The sequence below is a fragment of the Narcine bancroftii genome, chromosome 3 (assembly GCF_036971445.1).
Source record: "Narcine bancroftii isolate sNarBan1 chromosome 3, sNarBan1.hap1, whole genome shotgun sequence".
NCBI lineage: Eukaryota > Metazoa > Chordata > Chondrichthyes > Torpediniformes > Narcinidae > Narcine > Narcine bancroftii.
Window position 1 is genome coordinate 222,299,734 of NC_091471.1, and position 20,892 is coordinate 222,320,625.

A 20,892-nucleotide genomic window follows, 5' to 3' on the forward strand; every position below is an offset into this window, starting at 1 on the left:
TTGCACGCCAGATAATGTCACCAGTGCCTTACTGCTTCCACAATGGCTAGGGCCTACTTCTCTACTGCTGAGTGTCTTACTTCTGACCCCTGTAGGGTTTGCGAGTAAAAGGCCACTGGTCGTCCGTCTGGGGTTTAGGGTGGCTGCCAGAGCCACATCGGATGCATTCGTTTCTACTTGAAACGGGATCGACTCATCTATGGACCACATGGTAGCTTTAGCGATATGGTCCCTAACGTCCTTGAATGCTCTGGTGGCTGCTGGGCACAGTGGGAAAACTGAGAAAACTTTTATAAGTGGGTGGACCCTGTCAGCATAGTTGGGGATCCATTGGGCGTAGTAAGCGAACAGCCCCAAACACCTTTTTAGTGCTTTCAGCGTGTGTGGCACTGGGAGGTCTAGGAGAGGGTGCATACAGGCTGGGTCTGGGCTGATTTCCCCGTTCTGCACTATGTAGCCCAGGATTGGTAATTTCCTGGCGCTAAAGATGCATTTGTCCCTGTTGGACATTAGGTTCCTTTCCTCGGCTGCCTAGAAAAACTGTTTTAAATTCATGTCATGATCCTCCCGAGTGTGGCAACAGATTGTCACTTTGTCTAAGTAGGGGAACACCGCTTTCAGTTGGAACTCATCTACTATTTGGTCCATTTCTCTCTGAAACAGGGACACTCCATTGGTGACACCGAAGGGAAGTCGCAGAAATTGATACAGCCTGCCGTCTGCCTCAAATGCCGTGTAAATGCGATCGCTGTTTCTAATGGGCAGTTGGTGGTATGCTGCCTTCAGGTCTGTGGTGGAGAACACCTTATACTCCGCAATGTTGTTGACCATGTCTGTTATGCGTGACAGGGGGTAGGCATCTAGTTGTGTAAATTTGTTGATTGTCTGGCTGTAATCCACCACCATGCGTAGTTTTTCTCCTGACTTTACTACAACCACCTGGGCTCTGCAGGGGCTGGTGCTCTGCTCTATGATGCTCTCCTGTAGAGGCCTGCGGACCTCTGTCCTAATGAGGGCTCTGTCCCTCGGGCTGTACCTCCTGCTCTTTGTGGATATTGGTGTGCATTCTGGGGTTAGGTGAGTGAACAGCAGACAGGTTACAGTATTGTTTCTTTGTAAGGCGTAGTGGAGGGTGAGGCCCATTGTGCACTATTGAAATGCTTTCGAACTGGCACTGAAAATCTAACCCAAATGGTACCGGGGCACAGAGGTGAGGGAGTACTAGTAATTTGAACCCTTCGTATTTTGTGCCCTGGATTTGTAGAGTAACCTTGCAAAACTGTTTTACCTCAGCCGCAAGGTTGCTGGCAGCTAACAGGACCTGGTGCTCACTCAGGCATGTGGAGAGGGCAAGGCGGTTGACTAACCCCTGGTCAATAAAACTTTCAGTGCTTCCACTATCTATTAAGCAATTTACCCTCACATAATTCATTTTGATATACACAGTGGCATCAGATAAATTGTGTGGACTTGCCTGATTCATGCGTAGGGAAGCAAATCTGGCGTGTCTTTCCATCTAATAGTGTTCGGCGTCATATTCATCTCCTGAAGACTGTGTCCTCTGCTCTGTAGCATTTGTCCAAGATGGCCGGCTGCACATGACATTCTTCTTCTGTTTGTCTATGGAGAAAGAAGAGCTTTCCTGCCTTTCATTAGCATGAGAGTGGGCCTTGGCTGTGGCCTTGGGGCTTCTGCAGACTTTTGCATAATGCCCATGTTTTCCACAGTTGGAACAGACATTTTCTCTGGCAGGGCAGAGGACTCTGGGATGCTTTCTTTGTCCACAGAAAAAGAACTTGGGACCCTCAAGATGTGCTGCTGATGCTATGAATTTCTGTGAGGCAACATACTTTTCTTTTCATGGGGCTAGAGAGTCAAGCAGTGTGACGTTTGTCCCAGCCCCAGGGTCCTGTGAGTACTCCTCCAATTCTTTTCTGCTGCTTTCTAAAGCTTCTGCAATAGTCTCTGCCTCATCTAGCCTCACCATTCCTTTCTCCAGCAATCGATGTCTCGTCTCAGTGGACCGTATGCCTGCAACAATTCTGTCCCTAATAAGGTCCTCCGCATACTCCTGAGCTGATACTACTTTAAAGTTGCAGCCTCTTGCCAGGTCTTTCAGAGAGAGTATAAAGTCTCTGGCAGACTACCCTATTTGTTGTGACCTGGTCATGAGTCTGTACCAGGAGTGGAGTTCACTATACCCCTTACTGTAATGCCTCTGTAAAGTGCTCATTGCCTCTTGGTAGGACCTGGCATCCTGTAAGGGAGTAAGGGTGATCTCCCAGCTGGGCTAACAGCAGCATTAATAGCTCTTTATCCGATGCCTCAGCACCCTCCACGTAATTCAGAAAGCATATCTGCCAGCAGCCAAAGTGCGTGCCGGCTCTGGGATTTCTGGGGTCAAACCCCAGCCTGTCTGGTCACAGCACATGGCTAAGCCGCAGTCTCTGGTCCCTTAGGTGTAGCAAGGGTGGACCCTGGGGTACTGGGAGCTGCTGGTAGAGCCTCTGTAGGGCTTGTGTCTGCTGGAGGAGTAACCTGGGTGCTTGGGGCTGTTGGCTGAGTCTCTGGCTTTGGGGCATTTGCAGCGGGCTAAGGGGGGATCCCAGTGGTTCTGGGGAAACTGCTGCTGAGTGAGTGATGGTAGCGTTGTCTGCTTTCCTTGGCTCTGGAGTGGTTTGGAATTCTGCACATACGTGGCGATCAGGAGCACGAATTGTGGAGATTCTTTCAGCCACACTTGTAGTGGCCCCTTTCTGATCGGACCGGGGTTTAGGGTTGGTGGCGCCTGTACCGGAAAACCACGGGCAGGCAGGGCTCTTGGCCATTTCTTACCTGCCCTATCGTACTTCTGTGGTCTTCCCTGCATTCCACCACGATTCCAGTACAGCGGTTCCTCGCCGTCTCTGTTCTCTGAAGCACGTGCGTGCTCGTGGTCCCTGGATTCCATTCCTCAGGAAGAGTCTCCAGGTGGTCGGGAATGGCGTTGGAGCAGAAGCAGCTTCCATCCTAGTAGCTATCATTAGTTTATTAAATTATACTGGCAATTACCGCAACAGCAATGCGAGTATAAGACAGTTTTAATAAACTAATATGTACACTAAGGGGTCTTGTCTCTATGCAAGAAAAACCTGGAAGGCTAGACTGTAGCTCTGGACTGCTTTATATACAAGGTCACTGGGATGACCCCTGGTGACCTAGTGGTGTAATTACATATCAGCACAGTTTGCACACCTTTACTACACCAGCAATTGGGAGTGGGGTACGAATCCCATGCTCTCTGTAAGGAGTTTTTATGTTCTCCCGTGTCTGTGTGGGTTTCTTTGGGGGTTCTGATTTCCATCTTTTGAAATGTACCAGGGACTGTAGGTCAATTGGGTATAAATTGGGCGGCACGGACTCATGGGCCAAAATGGTCTGTTACCCTGTCAAAATGTAAATATTTAAATTTAAAATGTGGTGGCACTAGAAGAAGTGCAGAACAGATTCACCAAGACATTGTCTGGAACGGAGGCTTCAGTTAAAAGGAGAGATTGGATTGGCTGAGATGCTTTGACGAGCATAGGAGGCTGAGAGTTGACCTTTGGAGAGGCTTGTGAAATTATGAGGGGTATCACAGTATGTTTACAAGGGTTGGCAGGGTTAAACAAGAGGACCTAGTTTTAAGGTGAAAAGGGAAAATATTTAAAGAAAATCTGAGAGTCACATTTTTCATACAGAGGGCAGAACAGGCTGCCAGATGTGGTCGTTGATTCGGGTATAATCACACCATTTAAAAAGCATTTAGACAGAAAAGGATAAGAGGAACATGAGGCAAATGCAGAAAAATGGGACAAGCCTTTTGGTTGATGTGGATGAGTCTGGCTGAAGGGCCTGTTTCATGCTGTACAACTTGATGACTGACTGTAAAAGTAGTAAATAAGATGGTGGAGAATGGAATTTGATTAGCATTCACTGGCCTAACTACAAGGGTGAGGTCATTGAGCTTGTGCCATTATATCCTCATCTCTACTTGGCATTGATGATGGGTTTTGCCACCTTCAGAGCAAATATGTGGTGAGCTCCTGAACCTCTGTCCACCCTGCAAAACAAAGCATTTTTCCTTTACACTATCAACATAGCATTCTTCATTGTTTCCGAGATTGGGTCCACTTGTAAACAGTGAGAAGCTGAAGATACTCAATGGGCCAGGCAGTATCTTCGGTGAGCACCCTTTTTTTTAAGACTACATTAGTCTCAGTAAAGGGTCGACTGAGTTGGCATCAGTTCTACTCATGAAGGATGCTTTCTTCTAGCTTTTCGTCATTTATTCAAGATACAACAAAAAGTGTAAGAACAACAGTGTAAGAAATGGTGTGCAGGTACAGAGTAATTACAATGCGTCCTAGATTAGAAATGAACATCACAAGTAATGATAAACGAACAGACAGAATTCAACATTATATCTCTTGTTCCTGCAGAAAAGCAAAACAAAAGAAAAAAAACACTGTAACTAACATCCTAAATCTGTAGCCCCTCAACTAGAAAAAGAGAAAAAGCCACTGGGATGTCTTAAACCACCAAAAGGGTAATAGTAACGGTACGTTGGTGAATTGCCTTATATGTAAATCAATAAGTTCAGGAAGACACTACAAATGCTTTGTATGTTACATACAAAACTACTGTATTGTTCATTAAACATTAAAATATTCCATAAGCGTGTGCCACCTTCAGTTTTTGTGTTTCTCTTTAGCTTCAGTTGTCGATGCTTGTCAAATCTGATTGGGGCCACAGTGCTCCTGCCCTTTCTGATGTAAATTGATTAAATTCAAGCTCCACAGGTTAGCTTTAGCTAAGAATAAACATTAAAACATCCAGTTAATATTGACCAATCCTTGCATTCATAATTATCAGGCAACTGAAGATAGATGTGCTGCCTGCACTGAACCTTAGAGCAGACAAATCCTTTAACCATTATGTCTAAATATCATGTGCTTATTCACGCTAATCCTAATTACCAGCTCTTAGTGTGGAGCCTTCAAGTGGTTGTCCAGATACTTCTTAAATGCTTTGAAAGTCTCTGAAGGCGTGCATGCAGGTACAGCAGGTGGTTAAAAAGGTAAATGGTATGTTGGCCCTCATATCAAGAGGGTTTGAGTATAGGAACAAGGATACCTTACTGCAGTTGTACAGGGCCTTGGTGAGACCCCACCTGGAGTATTGTGTGCAGTTTTGGTCACCTTATCTAAGGAAGGATGTTCTTGCAATGGAGGGAGTGCAGAGGCGATTCACCAGGCTGATACCTGGAATGGCAGGAATGACTTATGAGGAAAGATTGCGCAAATTGGGATTGTACTCGCTGGAGTTTAGAAGATTGAGAGGGATCTCATAGAGACCTATAAAATTCTGGCAGGACTGGACAGAATGGATGCAGATGGGATGTTTCCAATGATGGGAAAATCCAGAACCCGGGGCCATGGTTTGAGGATAATAGGCAAACCATTTAGGACCGAGATGAGGAGGAATTTCTTTACCCATAGGGTGGTGAATCTGTGGAATTCATTGCCACAGTGGGCAGTAGAGGCAGGTTCATTCAATATATTTAAGAGGGAATTAGATATACTTCTTCAGTATAAGGGTATTAAAGGTTACGGAGAGAAGGCGGGGATGGGGTACTGAACTTTAAGATCAGCCATGATCTTGTTGAATGGCGGAGCAGGCTCGAAGGGTCGAATGACCTACTCCTGCTCCTATCTTCTATGTTTCTATTAAAGTCCATGCTTTCATAGCCCTCTTGGATGGTACAGTCCACTCTCTGCATGAAAACATTCTTCTTCACATTCCTTCCAAACATCCAATTTTCTTAATTAAACCTTTGTCCTCTGGATTGGGACTTTGCTACAACTCTTCTACTGTCTACCTTACCTATGCCCCTCCTAATTTCTCAATCAGGTTCCCTCTCAGGATTCTGTACTCAAAGAATGTAAGGTATTACATAGGTGTGAGGTAATAATTTGCTACAATTCCCATACTAATCTTGGGGATCTATTTTGTTTTTTCCCCCACCCCCTCAACCCAAACCAGCATTACCCTAAACTACACCCAACCATAATTTTTTTATGTGGAATTCCATTTTGTAGAAGAAAAACTTTGTGTACACTTTAGCAATAAGTACAGTACAACACTGATTATCCAAACTATACTGTTATCTGAATTTTTTTTGGACCCGGAAGGGACGTATGTTAGGCTCTAAAATAAATCAGAAATCCTCAGCTAATCATTTTTTTTGAGCCAAACTGATGTCACAGGTTGAAAGAGTTTTGGAAACATCCTCAGTAGAATTTCGAGGTTTTGTGATTGGATTTATCTTACTGGTTGTGCCAGTAAACATTATTTTAATGCTTATAAAGCCTTCGCTTGTTGTTTGTTGTTGATAAAACACAGTTACAAGTGATTTGCTGCTGTGATTGGGCTGTTTTAAAAAAAGTAACCAGTTTTCTGAAAATATTGTTTATCCAAAATAGTCCCGGTCCAGAACATTTTGGATAATCGGAGTTGTGCTGTATGTTGTATAATCCACACAGTTAACTAGAGTCAAACATAATTATGAGAGGAAAGCTTGTGAAACAGTACAAAATTAAATTCACAACATTTTAAGCCTCAATGACTTGATGATGTTTTTAACATTGTCACTAACTCAATCTTACTCATGGAAATTTTAAATTGGTGATAATTTACCAAAATGTTGATATGTCTCTGACTGTCCTGGGCAACATGGTGGCAACGCTAGTTCAGCTGTTGCCTCACAGCTCCAGAGACTCGCGTTCAATTTTGACCTCGGGTGCAGTCTATGTGGGGCTTTCCCATTCACTCTGTCATCTTATGGTTTTCCTCTAGGTGTTCTAGTTTCCTCTGATTACCCAAAGGCAGATGGGTGGTTCTCCTCTTTTCTTACAGCTTTCGCTTTGTTCACTGTAAATTGTCCCTACTGTAAGTGAGTGCTAGAATCTGGGGGAAGTTAAAGAAAATGCAAGGAAAATAAAAAGAACATGGTTAATATTAGATTAGAGTGAATGAATGGTTGAGAGTAAGCATGGAGTAAACACGGAAGTCTGCAGACACAGTGATTGTAGTAAAAACACACAGAAATGGTGGGAGAACTCAGCATGGTCTTGGTTTTTCTGTTGTTTCCCTCTTGACTCTGAAATGTGGAGAGGCCAGTAAGTCTAAAACATCTGTTAGGTGTTCACTGTGAGTTGAAAACCATTCCACAGCATCTTCTCGGCAGTGAGAGTTTAATATGTGATTTAAAGCTCAGCTTCACTGTAAATTGTCCCTACTGTATTGGTGGCAGGGTCAATTTTGTCATTTAAGGAAAAATTGGATTGGTATATGGATGGGAGGGGAATGGACAGTTATGCACAGTGTGCAGGTAGATGGGACTCGAGGAGAGTACTTAGTTTGGTGCAGACTAGAAGAGCCAAAATGCCTGTTTCCATGCTGCAATTGTTATATGTTCCAGCAAGCCTTTACAACAAAAGAAACCCATCTGCTCTCATGGTGAATATCTCCCAGTGAACAAAGTGAAGCTGGAGGTTCTTAGTGGGTCAGGTAGCATCCATGGATAGAATGGTCAGTGTGTCTTGGCATTTCAGTGAAGGGGCCTGACCTGAAACTTTGACTAACTAACTCTATGCGTGAATGCTGCCTGTCCCTGCAGCTTCTCCCAATACCCCTGAATATGTAAGTCTTGGAGTTTCTGTCCCGTGAGCCCATTGCCACTCAGATATCCCAATTAACCTACAAACCAGAGGTGGGAGGTGGAAGGTGGGAGGAAACCAGAGCACCTGGAGGAAACCAAAGCAGAAAGGGGGAAAAAGTTTAAACTCCTTTCAGGCCACGGCAAATTCAAACCTGGGTCCCAGGCTGAATTAAATGGAAGCATTCCAATTTTAGATATTGAGTGATGAGAAAAACTGGCCTGTATTTTACCCTGAGTGTGTATTCTGCACTGTTTTCTTATTGTACAATCAGGAAAAAAATGTAGAGTGGGTAGAACAATCATTGTTCCAGGTTGAAGCCTATTCCTTAGAACTGAATAAGAGAGAAAGAAGTTCATTACATGGTCAATCTCTGCCTCTTCCCTTCATTTCATCATCAACAAACATCCTTCATGAGTCCAACCTGCCCCCATCATATTTGGTTTAATAACGAGACTTTCAGTCCAGAAGTCTTAGTATAGAAATGTGTTACTTCTACTTGAACCATGTTAATAAATCCCTTGACTGTACCTCATCAGAGAGTTGTGAAGCTTAAAAACAGGCCCTTTGGTCCAATTTATCCAATCTAACAAATTTGGCTATCTTAGTCAGTCCTGTTTAACAATATATGGCTCATTTCCCTCTCAACCTTTCTTATCTAAATCTATGTTGAAACGGCTTTTAAATGTCTTAATTGGACCTGCCAACACTACTTCCTCTGGCAACACGTTCCTCACACCCATGACACTTGGTATAAAAAACAATTGCCCCTCAGGTCATTTTTAAATCTTTTCACCTAGATCAAAGCTTCCCTTATCCCTCCCATCCATGTACTAATCTAGTTGTTTCTTCAATGTTGAAATTGAGTCCCCATTCTCGACTTCAGCTTGTTACACTCTCTCAACACTCTCTGTGGGAAGTTCCTGTAATGTTGGCTTTAACCATTTCACCTTTCACCCTTAACCCACATCCCCTAGTTCTTTCCTCACCTGACTGTATTCCTCAGTTTTTCCCACCTTGGTTAGTTTTCCAGAAGTGCAACACCTCACACTGGTCTGCTTTAAATTCCATCTCTATTTTGCAGCCCATTTTTCCAGAGGGTCCAGCTCCCTCAGCAAGCTTTGAGAGCCTTCCTCGCTGTTCACAGCACCTTCAATTTTTGTGTCACCTGCAAACTTATCATCCAGATAATTGAAACAGATGATACACAATAATGGACCCAACATTGAACCCTAAGGCGCTCCTGAGTACATGATTGCCTCCAGTTTGATAGGCAATCATCCTCTACCACTCTCTGACTTCTCCCTCAAAGCCAATGGTTAATCCAATTTCCTACCTCAAACTGAATACTGAACGACTGAACATTTTTGACCAACCTCTCAAGGCAGCCTTATGAAAGTTCATGCAGCAACATCTACATCCTTTCCTTCATCAACTTTCCTGGTAACCTCCTTGAAAAAGTTCATAAGACTCATTAAATACAACCTACCATGTGCAAAGCCATGCTGACGAACCTTAATCAGTCCTTGGCTATCCAAATATTGTATATCCAGACTTTTAGAATAGCTTCCAATAATTTAGCTAGTAGTGATGTCAGGCTCACCATCATATCATTTCCTGGATTATTCAAATTCTATAATTATAATAATTAAACAATTAAATCATAACTTGTACTATGTCCAAAAATAACATTGAATACAAATAATACATGTAAAATTCCCTTATATAAGATATTTTATACTTCACTGATATGATCGTGTTGTTCTGTGATATGATCCGTAAACCCCACTTTACTTGATAGTCTTAATAATAAAAAAGAAATTAAAGGAAAAAATTCCTCCCCCTTCCACTAATCTCACCCCTCCCTCTAAACAAGGTGATCTGTATATATAGTAAATATGGATCAGATAACGGCCCCCAGACTCCAGGCAGGGAATCCCCGGAGCATCCACTTCAATCCTCTCCTTATGATAAGAATCGATGAATGGGCCCGACATCTTATCCAATTCACACTTTGCATCTTTAATATTAGATCTAATTTTTTTCCAAACTTAAATAAGACGTGATATCATGTGATCACTGAACGTGAGCGGGTGAAACATTATCTTTCCTCTTCATCAAGATTGTTCGTCTGGCTATCAATGAAGCAAAAGCTCGGATTCACTTCTGGATTGAGGACAGAGATCTATCCTCTTCTGGAGAAAAACCTAATAAAAGGGCGTGGTTCTTATTTAATCTTAAGAATCACAGATAAAGTTTGGAAAATCTCTTTCAAAAAATGTTCTAAATTCAGACACTCCCAAAACATGAATCAACAAAGCTTCACAATTTTATACTTATCACATAATGGATCTATTTATTGGTTTAGGAAACTTTCTTGAACACATTTGACAAACTCTCAGTTGGTCATCCAACCCTTTCACAGTTTGGAAGTGGAATATATGGAAAGTTAAAATCACTGACAATCACAACTTGTGCATATCACATAGGAAGGAAATGGTAACCAATGACCTAGGGCTGAGCCCATCATCAAGGTATATGCAAAATACACAGGTGTCTGAATGAAAATGTGGGGGGAGGGGCAATAGGAGAGGAGGGAGGAAGGGTCATGGTGAGGAGGACAAGCGAACAGGTAAGAGATCATAGGTGGAAACAGGTGGGAGGTTAAAAGAGAAAAATGCTGAAGAGATAGGGCGAGAGGGTGACTCGCTGATAGGAGAGAGAAGGGAATGGGTGGGGCTGGAGGGAAAAGGACAGAAGGATAGGGAAGGGGAATGACTCGGGGAAGGAGTTTAATGGAAATTGGGGATGCTGGTGTGAATGCCATCTGGCTGGGAAGCGCCCAGATGAAACATAAGATGTTGTTCCTGCAAGTTGGAGGTAGTTTCATTTTGGCAGTGCAGGAGGCCATAGACAGACATGTCGGTGTGGGAATGGTGTGTGGAATTAAAATGTTTGGCCATTGGGAGGACCTAGCACTCTCCATAGAGCCTCAATAGACAAGCCTATCACCTGCGTTTCCTGAGCATTGCCGTAATATTTAATCTGACGAGGTGACACCCTCCCCCTTTCATTCCTCCTCTTCTATTGCGTCTGAAGCAGTAAGCTGCCAGTCCTGCTCCTTCTGCAACCAAGACTCTTTACTGGCCATAAAGTCATAGACCACGTGCTGATCCACGCTCTAAGCTCTCCGCCTTTCCTGCTATACTCCTTGCATAGAAATAAATCCAATTCAGAGCATTATTCCCACCACGCACATCCTTTTGAACTTTGTTTTCATGTGCAGGCTTAACATCATCATTTTTTCCACAACCACTTCACTAACTGCTCTGGCACTCTGCCTCCCATTCCCCTGCAAATCTAATCCTCCCAGGAGTAAATTCCTGCAAGGATATTAATCCCCCTCCAGTTCCGATGAAGACGGTCCTGTAGGTGTAGGTTCCCACCTTCCCTGGAAGAGAGCCCAGTGATTCATAAACCTGAAGCTCTCCCTCCTGCACTATCTCTTTAGCTTCATATCAAGATGGAGTGTGCTCCTATTTTTAACTTCAGTGGCATGTGGGACAGGTAGCAATCCTTAGATCACGATTGAAGGCCCTATCCATCTAACTCCCTGAAGGATCTCATCACCCTTCCTACCCATGTCATTTGCCCCGCCATAGACTGACTTCTGGCTGCTCACCCTCCTTTTTGGGAATCACTGACCATGGCATCTGGGAGACAACATACCATCCGCGAGTTTCGATCTTATCCAAAGATCTGATCCCCTAACAACTGAATCCCCTATAACGACAACTCGCCGCTTCTCCTCCCTTCCCATCTGAGCCACAGCCCCATACTCTGCGCCAGAGACCTGACTACTGTAGATTTTTTTTCCCCTGGCTGATCATCCCTCTCCACACCAGTGTACAGGTAATTGAGGGGAACGGCCACAGGATTACACTATACTGACTTCCTCTTCCCTTTCTCTCTCCTGACTGTCTCCCAGCCACCTTTCTACTGCCCCCTGCGACTCCTGTCTATTGCCTCCTGATCCAGCTCCAGTTCTCTAACATGGCCTGTACTCTCATGGCTGAGGTCGTCAGTGACGTTTTCCCTGATGTGCAAGAGGAGCCTACCCCTGGCCCGGCTGCCTTCCCCACTGCTCTCCCTGTGAAATAAATAAATTCCTTACCTGACCTCACCTGCCATTACCTGTATCTTCTTGCTGAATCTTTCTTTTTTTCTAGAAGGCTATTGTTACTGCCAACTCCTGCACCACCAATTAATCCTCTCTGCAATCTGATTATAACGTTTAAATCATTGGAGTTGTGTTTATGTTCTGAATTCCTTTTGTGCTTCTGAGAATATTCCCTTCAGTCCAATATGTCTGATCTATTCGAGTGAAAACTTCTCTAACCAAAGGACAAAATACCCACGGTCAAAAAGATTCAATGCTTCAGTACAGCTTCCTGAATGGATATACAGTAGAACCCCTGTATCTGTGGGCGATATGCTCCAAGACCCCTGCTTCCTGAATGGATATACAGTAGTTTCCCCTTATCTGTGGGCGATATGTTCCAAGACCCCTGCTTCCTGAATGGATATACAGTAGTTTCCCCTTATCTGTGGGCGATATGCTCCAAGAGCCCTGCTTCCTGAATGGATATACAGTAGTTTCCCCTTATCTGCAGGCGATATGCTCCAAGACCCCCACTTCCTGAATGGATATACAGTAGTTTCCCCTTATCTGTGGGCGATATGCTCCAAGACCCCTGCTTCCTGAATGGATATACAGTAGTTTCCCCTTATCTGTGGGCGATATGCTCCAAGACCCCTGCTTCCTGAATGGATATACAGTAGTTTCCCCTTATCTGTGGGCGATGTGCTCCAAGACCCCTGCTTCCTGAATGGATATACAGTAGTTTCCCCTTATCTGTGGGCGATATGCTCCAAGACCCCTGCTTCCTGAATGGATATACAGTAGTTTCCCCTTATCTGTGGGCGATATGTTCCAAGACCCCTGCTTCCTGAATGGATATACAGTAGTTTCCCCTTATCTGCGGGCGATATGCTCCAAGACCCCTGCTTCCTGAATGGATATACAGTAGTTTCCCCTTATCTGTGGGCGATATGCTCCAAGACCCCTGCTTCCTGAATGGATATACAGTAGTTTCCCCTTATCTGCGGGCGATATGTTCCAAGACCCCCACTTCCTGAATGGATATATAGTAGAACCCCCATATATGTGGGGGATATGTTCCAAGACCCCCACTTCCTGAATGGATATATAGTAGAACCCCCATATCTGTGGGGGATATGTTCCAAGACCCCCACTTCCTGAATGGATATATAGTAGAACCCCCTGATCTGTGGGCGATATGTTCCAAGACCCCCAGCTATCGCCTGAAACCTTGGATAGTACTAAAACTGTGTTTTCCTCTACATACATACCTATGACGAAGTTTAATTTGTAAATTAGGAACAATAAAAGATTAACAACAATAACTAATCATAAAATAGAACAATTATACCAATGTTTTAAAAAAAACAGTAACTTGAACACAAGCGCTGTGGTACTGCGGCAGTCGATCTGATAACAGAGTCATCGACTAACGGGCGGGTAGCGTTTACAGTGTGGATATGCTGGACAAAGGGATGATTCACAACCCAGGTGGGAAGGTGTGAGATTTCATCACCCTACTCAGAATGGCGTGCAATTTAAAACTTATGAATTGTTTAATTCTGGAATTTTCCATTTAATGTTTTCAGTCCACGGGTGACTGAAACTGTGGAGTAAGGGGAGACCATTGTATTCTGCATGTGGAATAAAGAGTGAAAGCAAAATCTAAAAAAGGATGACATTCTCACTACCTCACTTTGAATAATGGAAAGCATATTTTTGATGCCACAGTGAGAGGAATGTATCTTGAGAGGAATATGCTCTCCTAACAATTCACTAGTTTCCATCTTGTTGGAAAGGTAATGATAGTTCACATTGTTACAGACTATGTTAACCTGGTGGTGTGGCATGAGACATATTGGCATTGGCCTTGTTTCCCGATTTAACTGTCTTTGAACACCCAATGTTTTAGGCCTGTGATTGTGGAGATCCCACACTTTGCAGCGGTGCGTGGGAAGGAACGAGAACTGGTGGTGTTGCGCAGTGAAACGGGAGAGACGTGGAAGGAACATCAATGTGACTATACCGAGGAAGAGCTGAATGAAATACTGAATGGAATGGATGAAGGTAATAACGCTGTTGGGCTGATGGGTAGTGGGACAGAGTATGACAAAAATAAAACTAAGAGGGTGTTTTATTGCTTTTTAAAATTGCTTTTATTGCTTTAGTAATCATGGCTCTCCACAGTGGTCGATATCAACCCCTGGGTGTCGATGGGACTATCCAAAGGGATCGATAAATGCCAGGGGGTTGAAAGGGGGTCAATAACGCTGGTGGGGGGAGAGGTCGATTGGAATTTTGCAGTGGAAATCAGGGGTTGATCAATGGAAAATAGTACGCATGGCAGGGATGGTCAACCTCGGGTGGCCACCATGTTGTATTTGGCTTCGGCTTTTGAATAAGTTGAGAGCGAACGGGAGGATGGACTGAGCATAGAAGAAAGACATATATTTTCTTTGTACCTTTGGTAGCACTGCCACCCCCCCTCCCCACCCAGCATTGCCATCATTTCCCCACCCCCCTATCCAATGCTGCCACCAGCTCCCCCTCCAAGTCCAGCGCCGCCGCCATTCCCCTCACCCGTCCAGTGCCAGGATTCCATTTCTGAAGGTCGATGAGGGATCAAGTATTCCATGAACAGGTGAATGGTCTAAAAAGTTCGGGGACCCCTGATCTAACCGTACATAGAAGATGTACGCTGGACTCAAAGTGTATAATTTCAATACATTAACTAAGGAAAGCTGTCATTAGTTTGTAATATTCTGTGGCTCCTTTTGACTTTTATTGCCAATGGTTTGTTCAATTTTGAAACAAGGGTGGATCATAATGAAGCCACTTATGTATTATATTTAGAAAAAAATTATTGTGGCATCACTACAGGTACATCCCAACCCACTGAAGAATACCTGAATTCTGTTTTTAGATTATATTTCCAGTCCATATGTTTTATGTCGCACCGTTCCAGCATTGGTGTTTTCCTCTTTTGGCTTAAGAGGTTTTGACGAGGAGGCACATGTGAGGTGCAGGTAAAGCTTTTTTTTGTAGTGGTTACACGAAAGTCAAATTAGAGGTATTAAATAAAGTAGCAATGCAGGACTAGTTGATGTATTGCAGCTGCAGGATGTGGGAGCAGGTGGACCCCATTGCGGTTCCTGATGGCTACATCTGCAGCAAGTATTGGCTGCTCAAAGAATTCAGGCTCAAAACTGATGACCATGAATCTGAGCTTCAAACGTGGCGACACATCAGGGAGGGCAGAGAGGTACCTGGGCATTGTGTTTCAGGAGGCAGTCATGCCCATTAGAATTTCTGCCTCAAATTCGGCTTGTGGTAAGGGACAAGGGGGTGTTACTGAGAGTGAGGCAGGTAGTGGGATCCAAGAGGAGCCTCAACCCTTGATCTTGTCTCACAAGTCCAAGATTCTTGCTCCTGATGACGATAAGTGGAGGCTGTATGAAGAACAAGTAACCTGACTGTGGTGCCATGGTTCAAGAAGCCATTCAAGACGGGGGAGAGAAGAGAAATGTAGTGGTAATCAGATATAGTTATACTTAGGGGGATAGACAAAGTTCTCTGTCGAAGGGATAGAGTGTCCTGAAGCCTGTCTGCTGCTTGGTTAGGGAAGACTTATCTGACGTGCAGAGGCATTTGCAATAGGAGGGGAGAGATCCAGTTGTTGTGGTCCATGTGGGTACCAATGATGTAGGTAAAACCAGGAAAGATGTTCTGCTGAGGGATTTTGAGGAGCTAGGGATCAAGTTACAAAGCAGGTGGTGATTTCTGGATGACTATCTGAGCCATGTGCAAATTGGCACAGGGTCCAGAAGATTAGAGAGTTGAATGCGTGGCTCAAGGATTGGTGAGAAGGATTGGGAGAAGTTCCAATTCATGGGACATTGGCATTAGTGTTGGCGAAGGAAGGAACTGTTCAAAATGGACGGGCTCCATCTGAAGCAGGATGGGACCTGGATCCTGGCGAATCGCAAACCTAGGACTTAAAACTAGGCAGTAGGAGGATGGGTTCAATCGATTGCAGATGGATGGATGAAGTAAAAGTGAAGAGGATGTAAAATGTCAAAGCAAAAGTTAAAAAAGGGAAAGGTAAGAGGAGCGAGGATAAAATGCAAAGTAGCACAGCAGCGCAGACCTGCTTTATTTCCCACATTTAAAGTCTTTATAGTATGTACCCCACACAGTTAGAGACGCTGCGCAGTGGCCCTGGACATCTGTCGTATGTGATCTGGAGGTCAAGGACACCTTCTGGTTCACCGGCATTACTGTAAAGGAGCAGCGCTCCCCTGCATTTGGGTGTATGAAGCTCTCTGTGCTCCCACTTTCAAATAGACAAATCGTCATATGGCCATTTAACTTTACTGTCCGTCATTGACCTGGTGAGCTGACGCTGGCTGTCCTGATCAAGTGTGATGGAGCCCAGTGTCAAGTCGCTACATTGCTGTTACAGAGGGCAATAAGTAGAGAAAGTGAAATAGTGCCTGTGGTTAATTGTCCATTCAGAAATCTGATGTCAGAGGGGAAGAAGCTGCTATTGTATTGTTGGGTTTTCATCCTCAGGCTCCTGTACCTCCTTCCTGATAATTGCAGTGTGGAAAGGGCATGGCTTGGGGATGAGGGTTCTTCAGAAGAACGCTGCTTTCTTCAGATTCCAGCTCTTGTAGATTACCTCAATGGAGTGAAGACTGATGCTCATGATGGCACTGGTTGAGTTCGCAACTTTATATTTTCCTGCCCTGAATATTGGCACCTTTTCTGCCCAACTCTGCATCCTGTCTCTGTCCTTTTGTCACCTTTGACAACCTTCAGCTCCATCCACAACTCCTTCAACCTTTGTGTCCTTCGCAAAATAACTGACCCGTCTTTTCACCTCTTCATCTAGGTCATTTATAAAAATCGCAAAGAGCAAGGGTCCCAGAGCTGATCCCTGCAGCACTCCACTACTCACCGGCCTCTAGGCAGGATACTTTCCTTCCACTACTATTCTCTGCTTTCCTCCAACAAGCCAATTTTTTATCCACACAGCCAAGGTTCCACTGATCCCATGTCTCATGACTTTCTGGATGGGTCTCTTGTGGCAGACCTTGTCAAACACCATGTAGACCACATCTACTGCCTTACCCTCATCAATTTCTTTTGTTACTTCCTCAAAAAAATGACCTTAATTTAATGGTTTCAAAATAACACTCTTGGAGGTATTCTGAAAATATATTTTTGCAATGTAATGATTCTCAACAGCTTAGACTTCTATGAGTTTTTATACAAGTATACGATCCTTTATCCAGAACCTTTGATTTCGGATTTTTCTGTATTTAGGAAAGCCCACCTGAATTGTGCTGCCATATCCATCCCCACCCCCTTCCAGTTGCCCGGCCGCCTCCCCCAAGCGCCAGCCCCTCGGCTGCCTCCCCCAAGTGCTGGCCGCCGCCTCCCCCAAGCGCCGGTCCCTCGGCGGCTTTCCCCAAGCACCGGCTGCCTCTCTCCCCACTTACTGGATTTTGGAGCTTTCCGGATTTTAGATGTCCGGTTAAAGGATCGTGTACCTATAAGTTGTTTTCTGATAAACAGAAACCTCAAATCAATGAAATGTAAATTTATGATAAAAATACATAATAAAAATCTCTACTGTCTGTGTTTTACAGTGCTTGAGAGTCCAGAGGAACTTGACAGGAAACGTATTTGCCGTATTATCACCAGGGACTTCCCACAATACTTTGCAGTCGTGTCCAGGGTCAGACAGGACAGTAACTTGATTGGGCCAGAAGGAGGTGTGCTGAGCAGTACTGTTGTACCACAAGTTCAGGCTGTCTTCCCTGAAGGAGCTTTAACCAAGAGGATTAGAGTTGGACTCCAGGTGAGTGGTTTCTCAGAGTTTGTCGGATAAAACATGTTTATTCTAACAGGAATGGGGAATATTACTGCAAGTTTAATGTTACTGATCTATTTAAAGCTGTTTCTTTTTTTTTCTCTAATTAATTACAGGCCCAACCCATGCATGTTGAATTAGTCAAGAAAATCCTGGGCAATAAGGCAACCTTTAGTCCAATCGTCACCCTGGAGCCAAGAAGAAGGAAATTCCATAAACCTATTACAATGACAATTCCCATTCCGAAATCCTCTCCTGAGGGGCTAATGAATGGTTATGGTGGAGACACTCCAACTCTCAGGTTACTTTGTAGTATAACAGGTAAGAAATCTATACCTGGTTTTAAATAGTGGCTCAAAGGCATTGACTTCTACTTAATGGCATGACTGGAGTGAGGTATTGACCTGTTTGAGAATTTGTCTGTTTCACTGAGCAGAAATCCATTATTGCCTTCTGGTGTAACCTTCACTGGATGACAGAGGGGCATAGTGACTACAGCAGTTCTAAAGGCTGGTATCTTGACCACCAGTGCTGGAGTTTGCATGTTGTCCTGCAATCAGATATGTTTCCTCTTATGCTCCAGTTTCCTCCTACCTGTTAAAACTGTGTGGATTGATAGATTAAGCAGTATGTTGGGCCACAACCTCTCCCTCAATGTCAACAAAAATGAAGGCGTTGGTCATTGACTTCAGGAAGCAGGGTGGAACACACACCAGAATCTGTAGGAGATGGTAAAGAGCTTTAATTTTTAGATATAAATATCACCAACAATCTCTCCTGGTTCTCCTTATTGACCAGAATGTGCACCAATGCCTCTGCATCCTTAGAAGCCTAAGGAAATTTGGTTTGGCCCCCTTTGGGTGTTTCCAATTTTTGTAGATGCACCATAGAAAGTGTTGTATGTGAATGTATCACAGCTTCGTACAGGAACTAGAAATACAGAAGATAGCAGATGTTGGAACCTAAAGCTAAAACAATCTACTGGAGGGACTTAGCAGATCGAGCAGTATCAATGGGGGAAAACCAGTAGTTGATGCCTTTACCAAGACTTGTTGAAGGACTCCAGCCTGAAACATTGACTCTTTCTCCCAGTTTTCCTTTGGAAAGCAGCCAACATATTGAAAGGCCCATCTCATCCTGGTCACGCACTCTTTCCTTCCCCTCTTGTCAGGCAGAAGAAATACGAGTATAAAAGCGTACACCTCCAGGTTCAATGACAGTTCCTTCCCCACTGTGGTGGAGCTCATCAGCAAGAATGATGAGTCATCTTCCAGAGAGGAGATGCAAATACAACCTATGCCTGAAAGTCAACAAGACAAAGATTGACTTCAGTAGAGCCCAGGGGGATCACTCTCCACTGACAATCGAGGTAGTCAAGCACCAAATTCCTTGGCATGCACCTCGTGGAGAATCTCTCTTGGTCCACCAATACTAGATCCATTGGCAAAAAACGCCTTTACTTCCTTTTGGAGGTTGAGGAAAGTCCAGTTTCCAACCTCCACCCTCACTACATTCAACAGGGGATGCAGTGAGACCATCCTATGGAACTGCATCACCGCCTGGTTGGGGAATTGTACCATCCCAGAACGCACAAGACTGCTGAGGGGATTATTGGGATCTTTCTTCCTGCTATGATGGACATTTACAACGGCCGTTGTTTGCGGAAAGCCATAAACGTCTTGAAGGATGCCACACACCCCTCCCGCAATCTTTTCTCCCTCCTGCCATCTGGGAAGAGGTACCGAAGTGTTTGGGGCTTCACATCTAGATTACAAAACAGCTTTTCCCCCCAAGCCATGAGGTGCCTCTGAACACTAGGGACACATGTATATATGTAGTGATATGTAATTTATAATGATTTAAATTAGCCATATAAACAACCAGCTCCACAGTCCAGAGAAATGCTATCTCGTTTTCATTATACACTACAATGGTTATGGTATGAACGACAAATAAATGCGATGACTTGACTTGAGCATTGTTTGGCTAATGACTGGACCTCTCATTAGTAAAATGATACTGCCCTTGTACTATTTAACTTAGCTTTTTCTCTTTAATGCTGTACTCTTCACTATTGTTTTATATTTTTGTTGTGTTCTAGGATAGGTTGATTTGCCTTAACAGCATGCAAAACAAAGATGGCATTGTATTTTGGTTCATGTGGAAATTAACAATTCAATTAAATTCAATAATTAGCCTTTATAAGTTGTCCCTAATGTGTGTGTGTGTGTGTGTGTGTGGGGGGGGGGGGGGGGGGTGGGGATGGTGGTAGAAGGTAGTCAGGTCAAGATGTGATGTTGGGTTCTGGCCCGAAACATTGACCATTCTTTTTCTCTCACATATGCTGCATGACCTGCTGGGTTCTTCCAGCAGATAGTGTTCTTGCTCCATTCTTGTTTGACCTTCCAAGAAGTTATTTAAAGTCAGGACCACAAATAACGGCTTCAACATTTTACTTAAATGACAAATTAATGACCTTAGATGTTTGTTGTAAAATCCATTGGATGTTTCCATCACAAATTTTGAAATCAAAATTTGAATTGAATTGAGTAGTTTATTTTCATGTGTACAGGGCCAAGTTTTAGTTTTGCATGCTCACCAGGCAAGTCAACCCATACATAAGTATAACAGGTAGAGTGTACAGGACCAAGTTTTAGTTTTGCATGCTAGCCAGGCAAGTCAACCCATACATAAGTATAACAGGTGGAGTAATGATAAAAGAGTGCAGGAATGGAATAACAAGTTAAGTACAATTAAAACAGTGCAAGGGCATCACCTTTAACCAGTGACAAGTCCTTTTAAGGGTCTGATAACAACAGAAAGGAAGCAGTCCATGAATCTGGAGGTTCCTGTTGTATATCCTGCCTTATTGAAGGGGGAGGGAGAGGGGGAAGAGAGTGTGGCCAGAGTGTGATTTTCTTTTAACCTGTTGGCAGCTTTCCTGAGTTGGTCATTGGTTCAGAGAGAGTTGATGCAGTGGGGGTTGGTTGACATGTTGACCTGAGCTACAGTCACAAATCTTGGTAGTTTTATGGCAGACTTGGGCAGAACAGCTGCTGTACCAAGCTGTGATGCATCCAAATAAGATACCTTCTGTGGTGCATCTGTTCATA

The 20,892-nt window shown here is 43.9% G+C and overlaps 1 protein-coding gene across 9 annotated transcripts in view; it reads left to right on the forward strand.

Annotated features, from left to right (window-relative positions):
• LOC138758165 (ankyrin-2-like) overlaps positions 1–20,892 on the forward strand; it is a 355,676-nt gene that overhangs the window by 207,842 nt on the left and 126,942 nt on the right. For all 9 annotated transcript variants that reach the window (XM_069926699.1, XM_069926701.1, XM_069926700.1 and 6 more), the window contains 3 exons: positions 13,814–13,968; positions 17,556–17,767; positions 17,896–18,100. In XM_069926699.1, the coding sequence (XP_069782800.1) occupies positions 13,814–13,968; positions 17,556–17,767; positions 17,896–18,100 (572 nt within the window). The remainder of the gene's footprint in view (positions 1–13,813; positions 13,969–17,555; positions 17,768–17,895; positions 18,101–20,892) is intronic.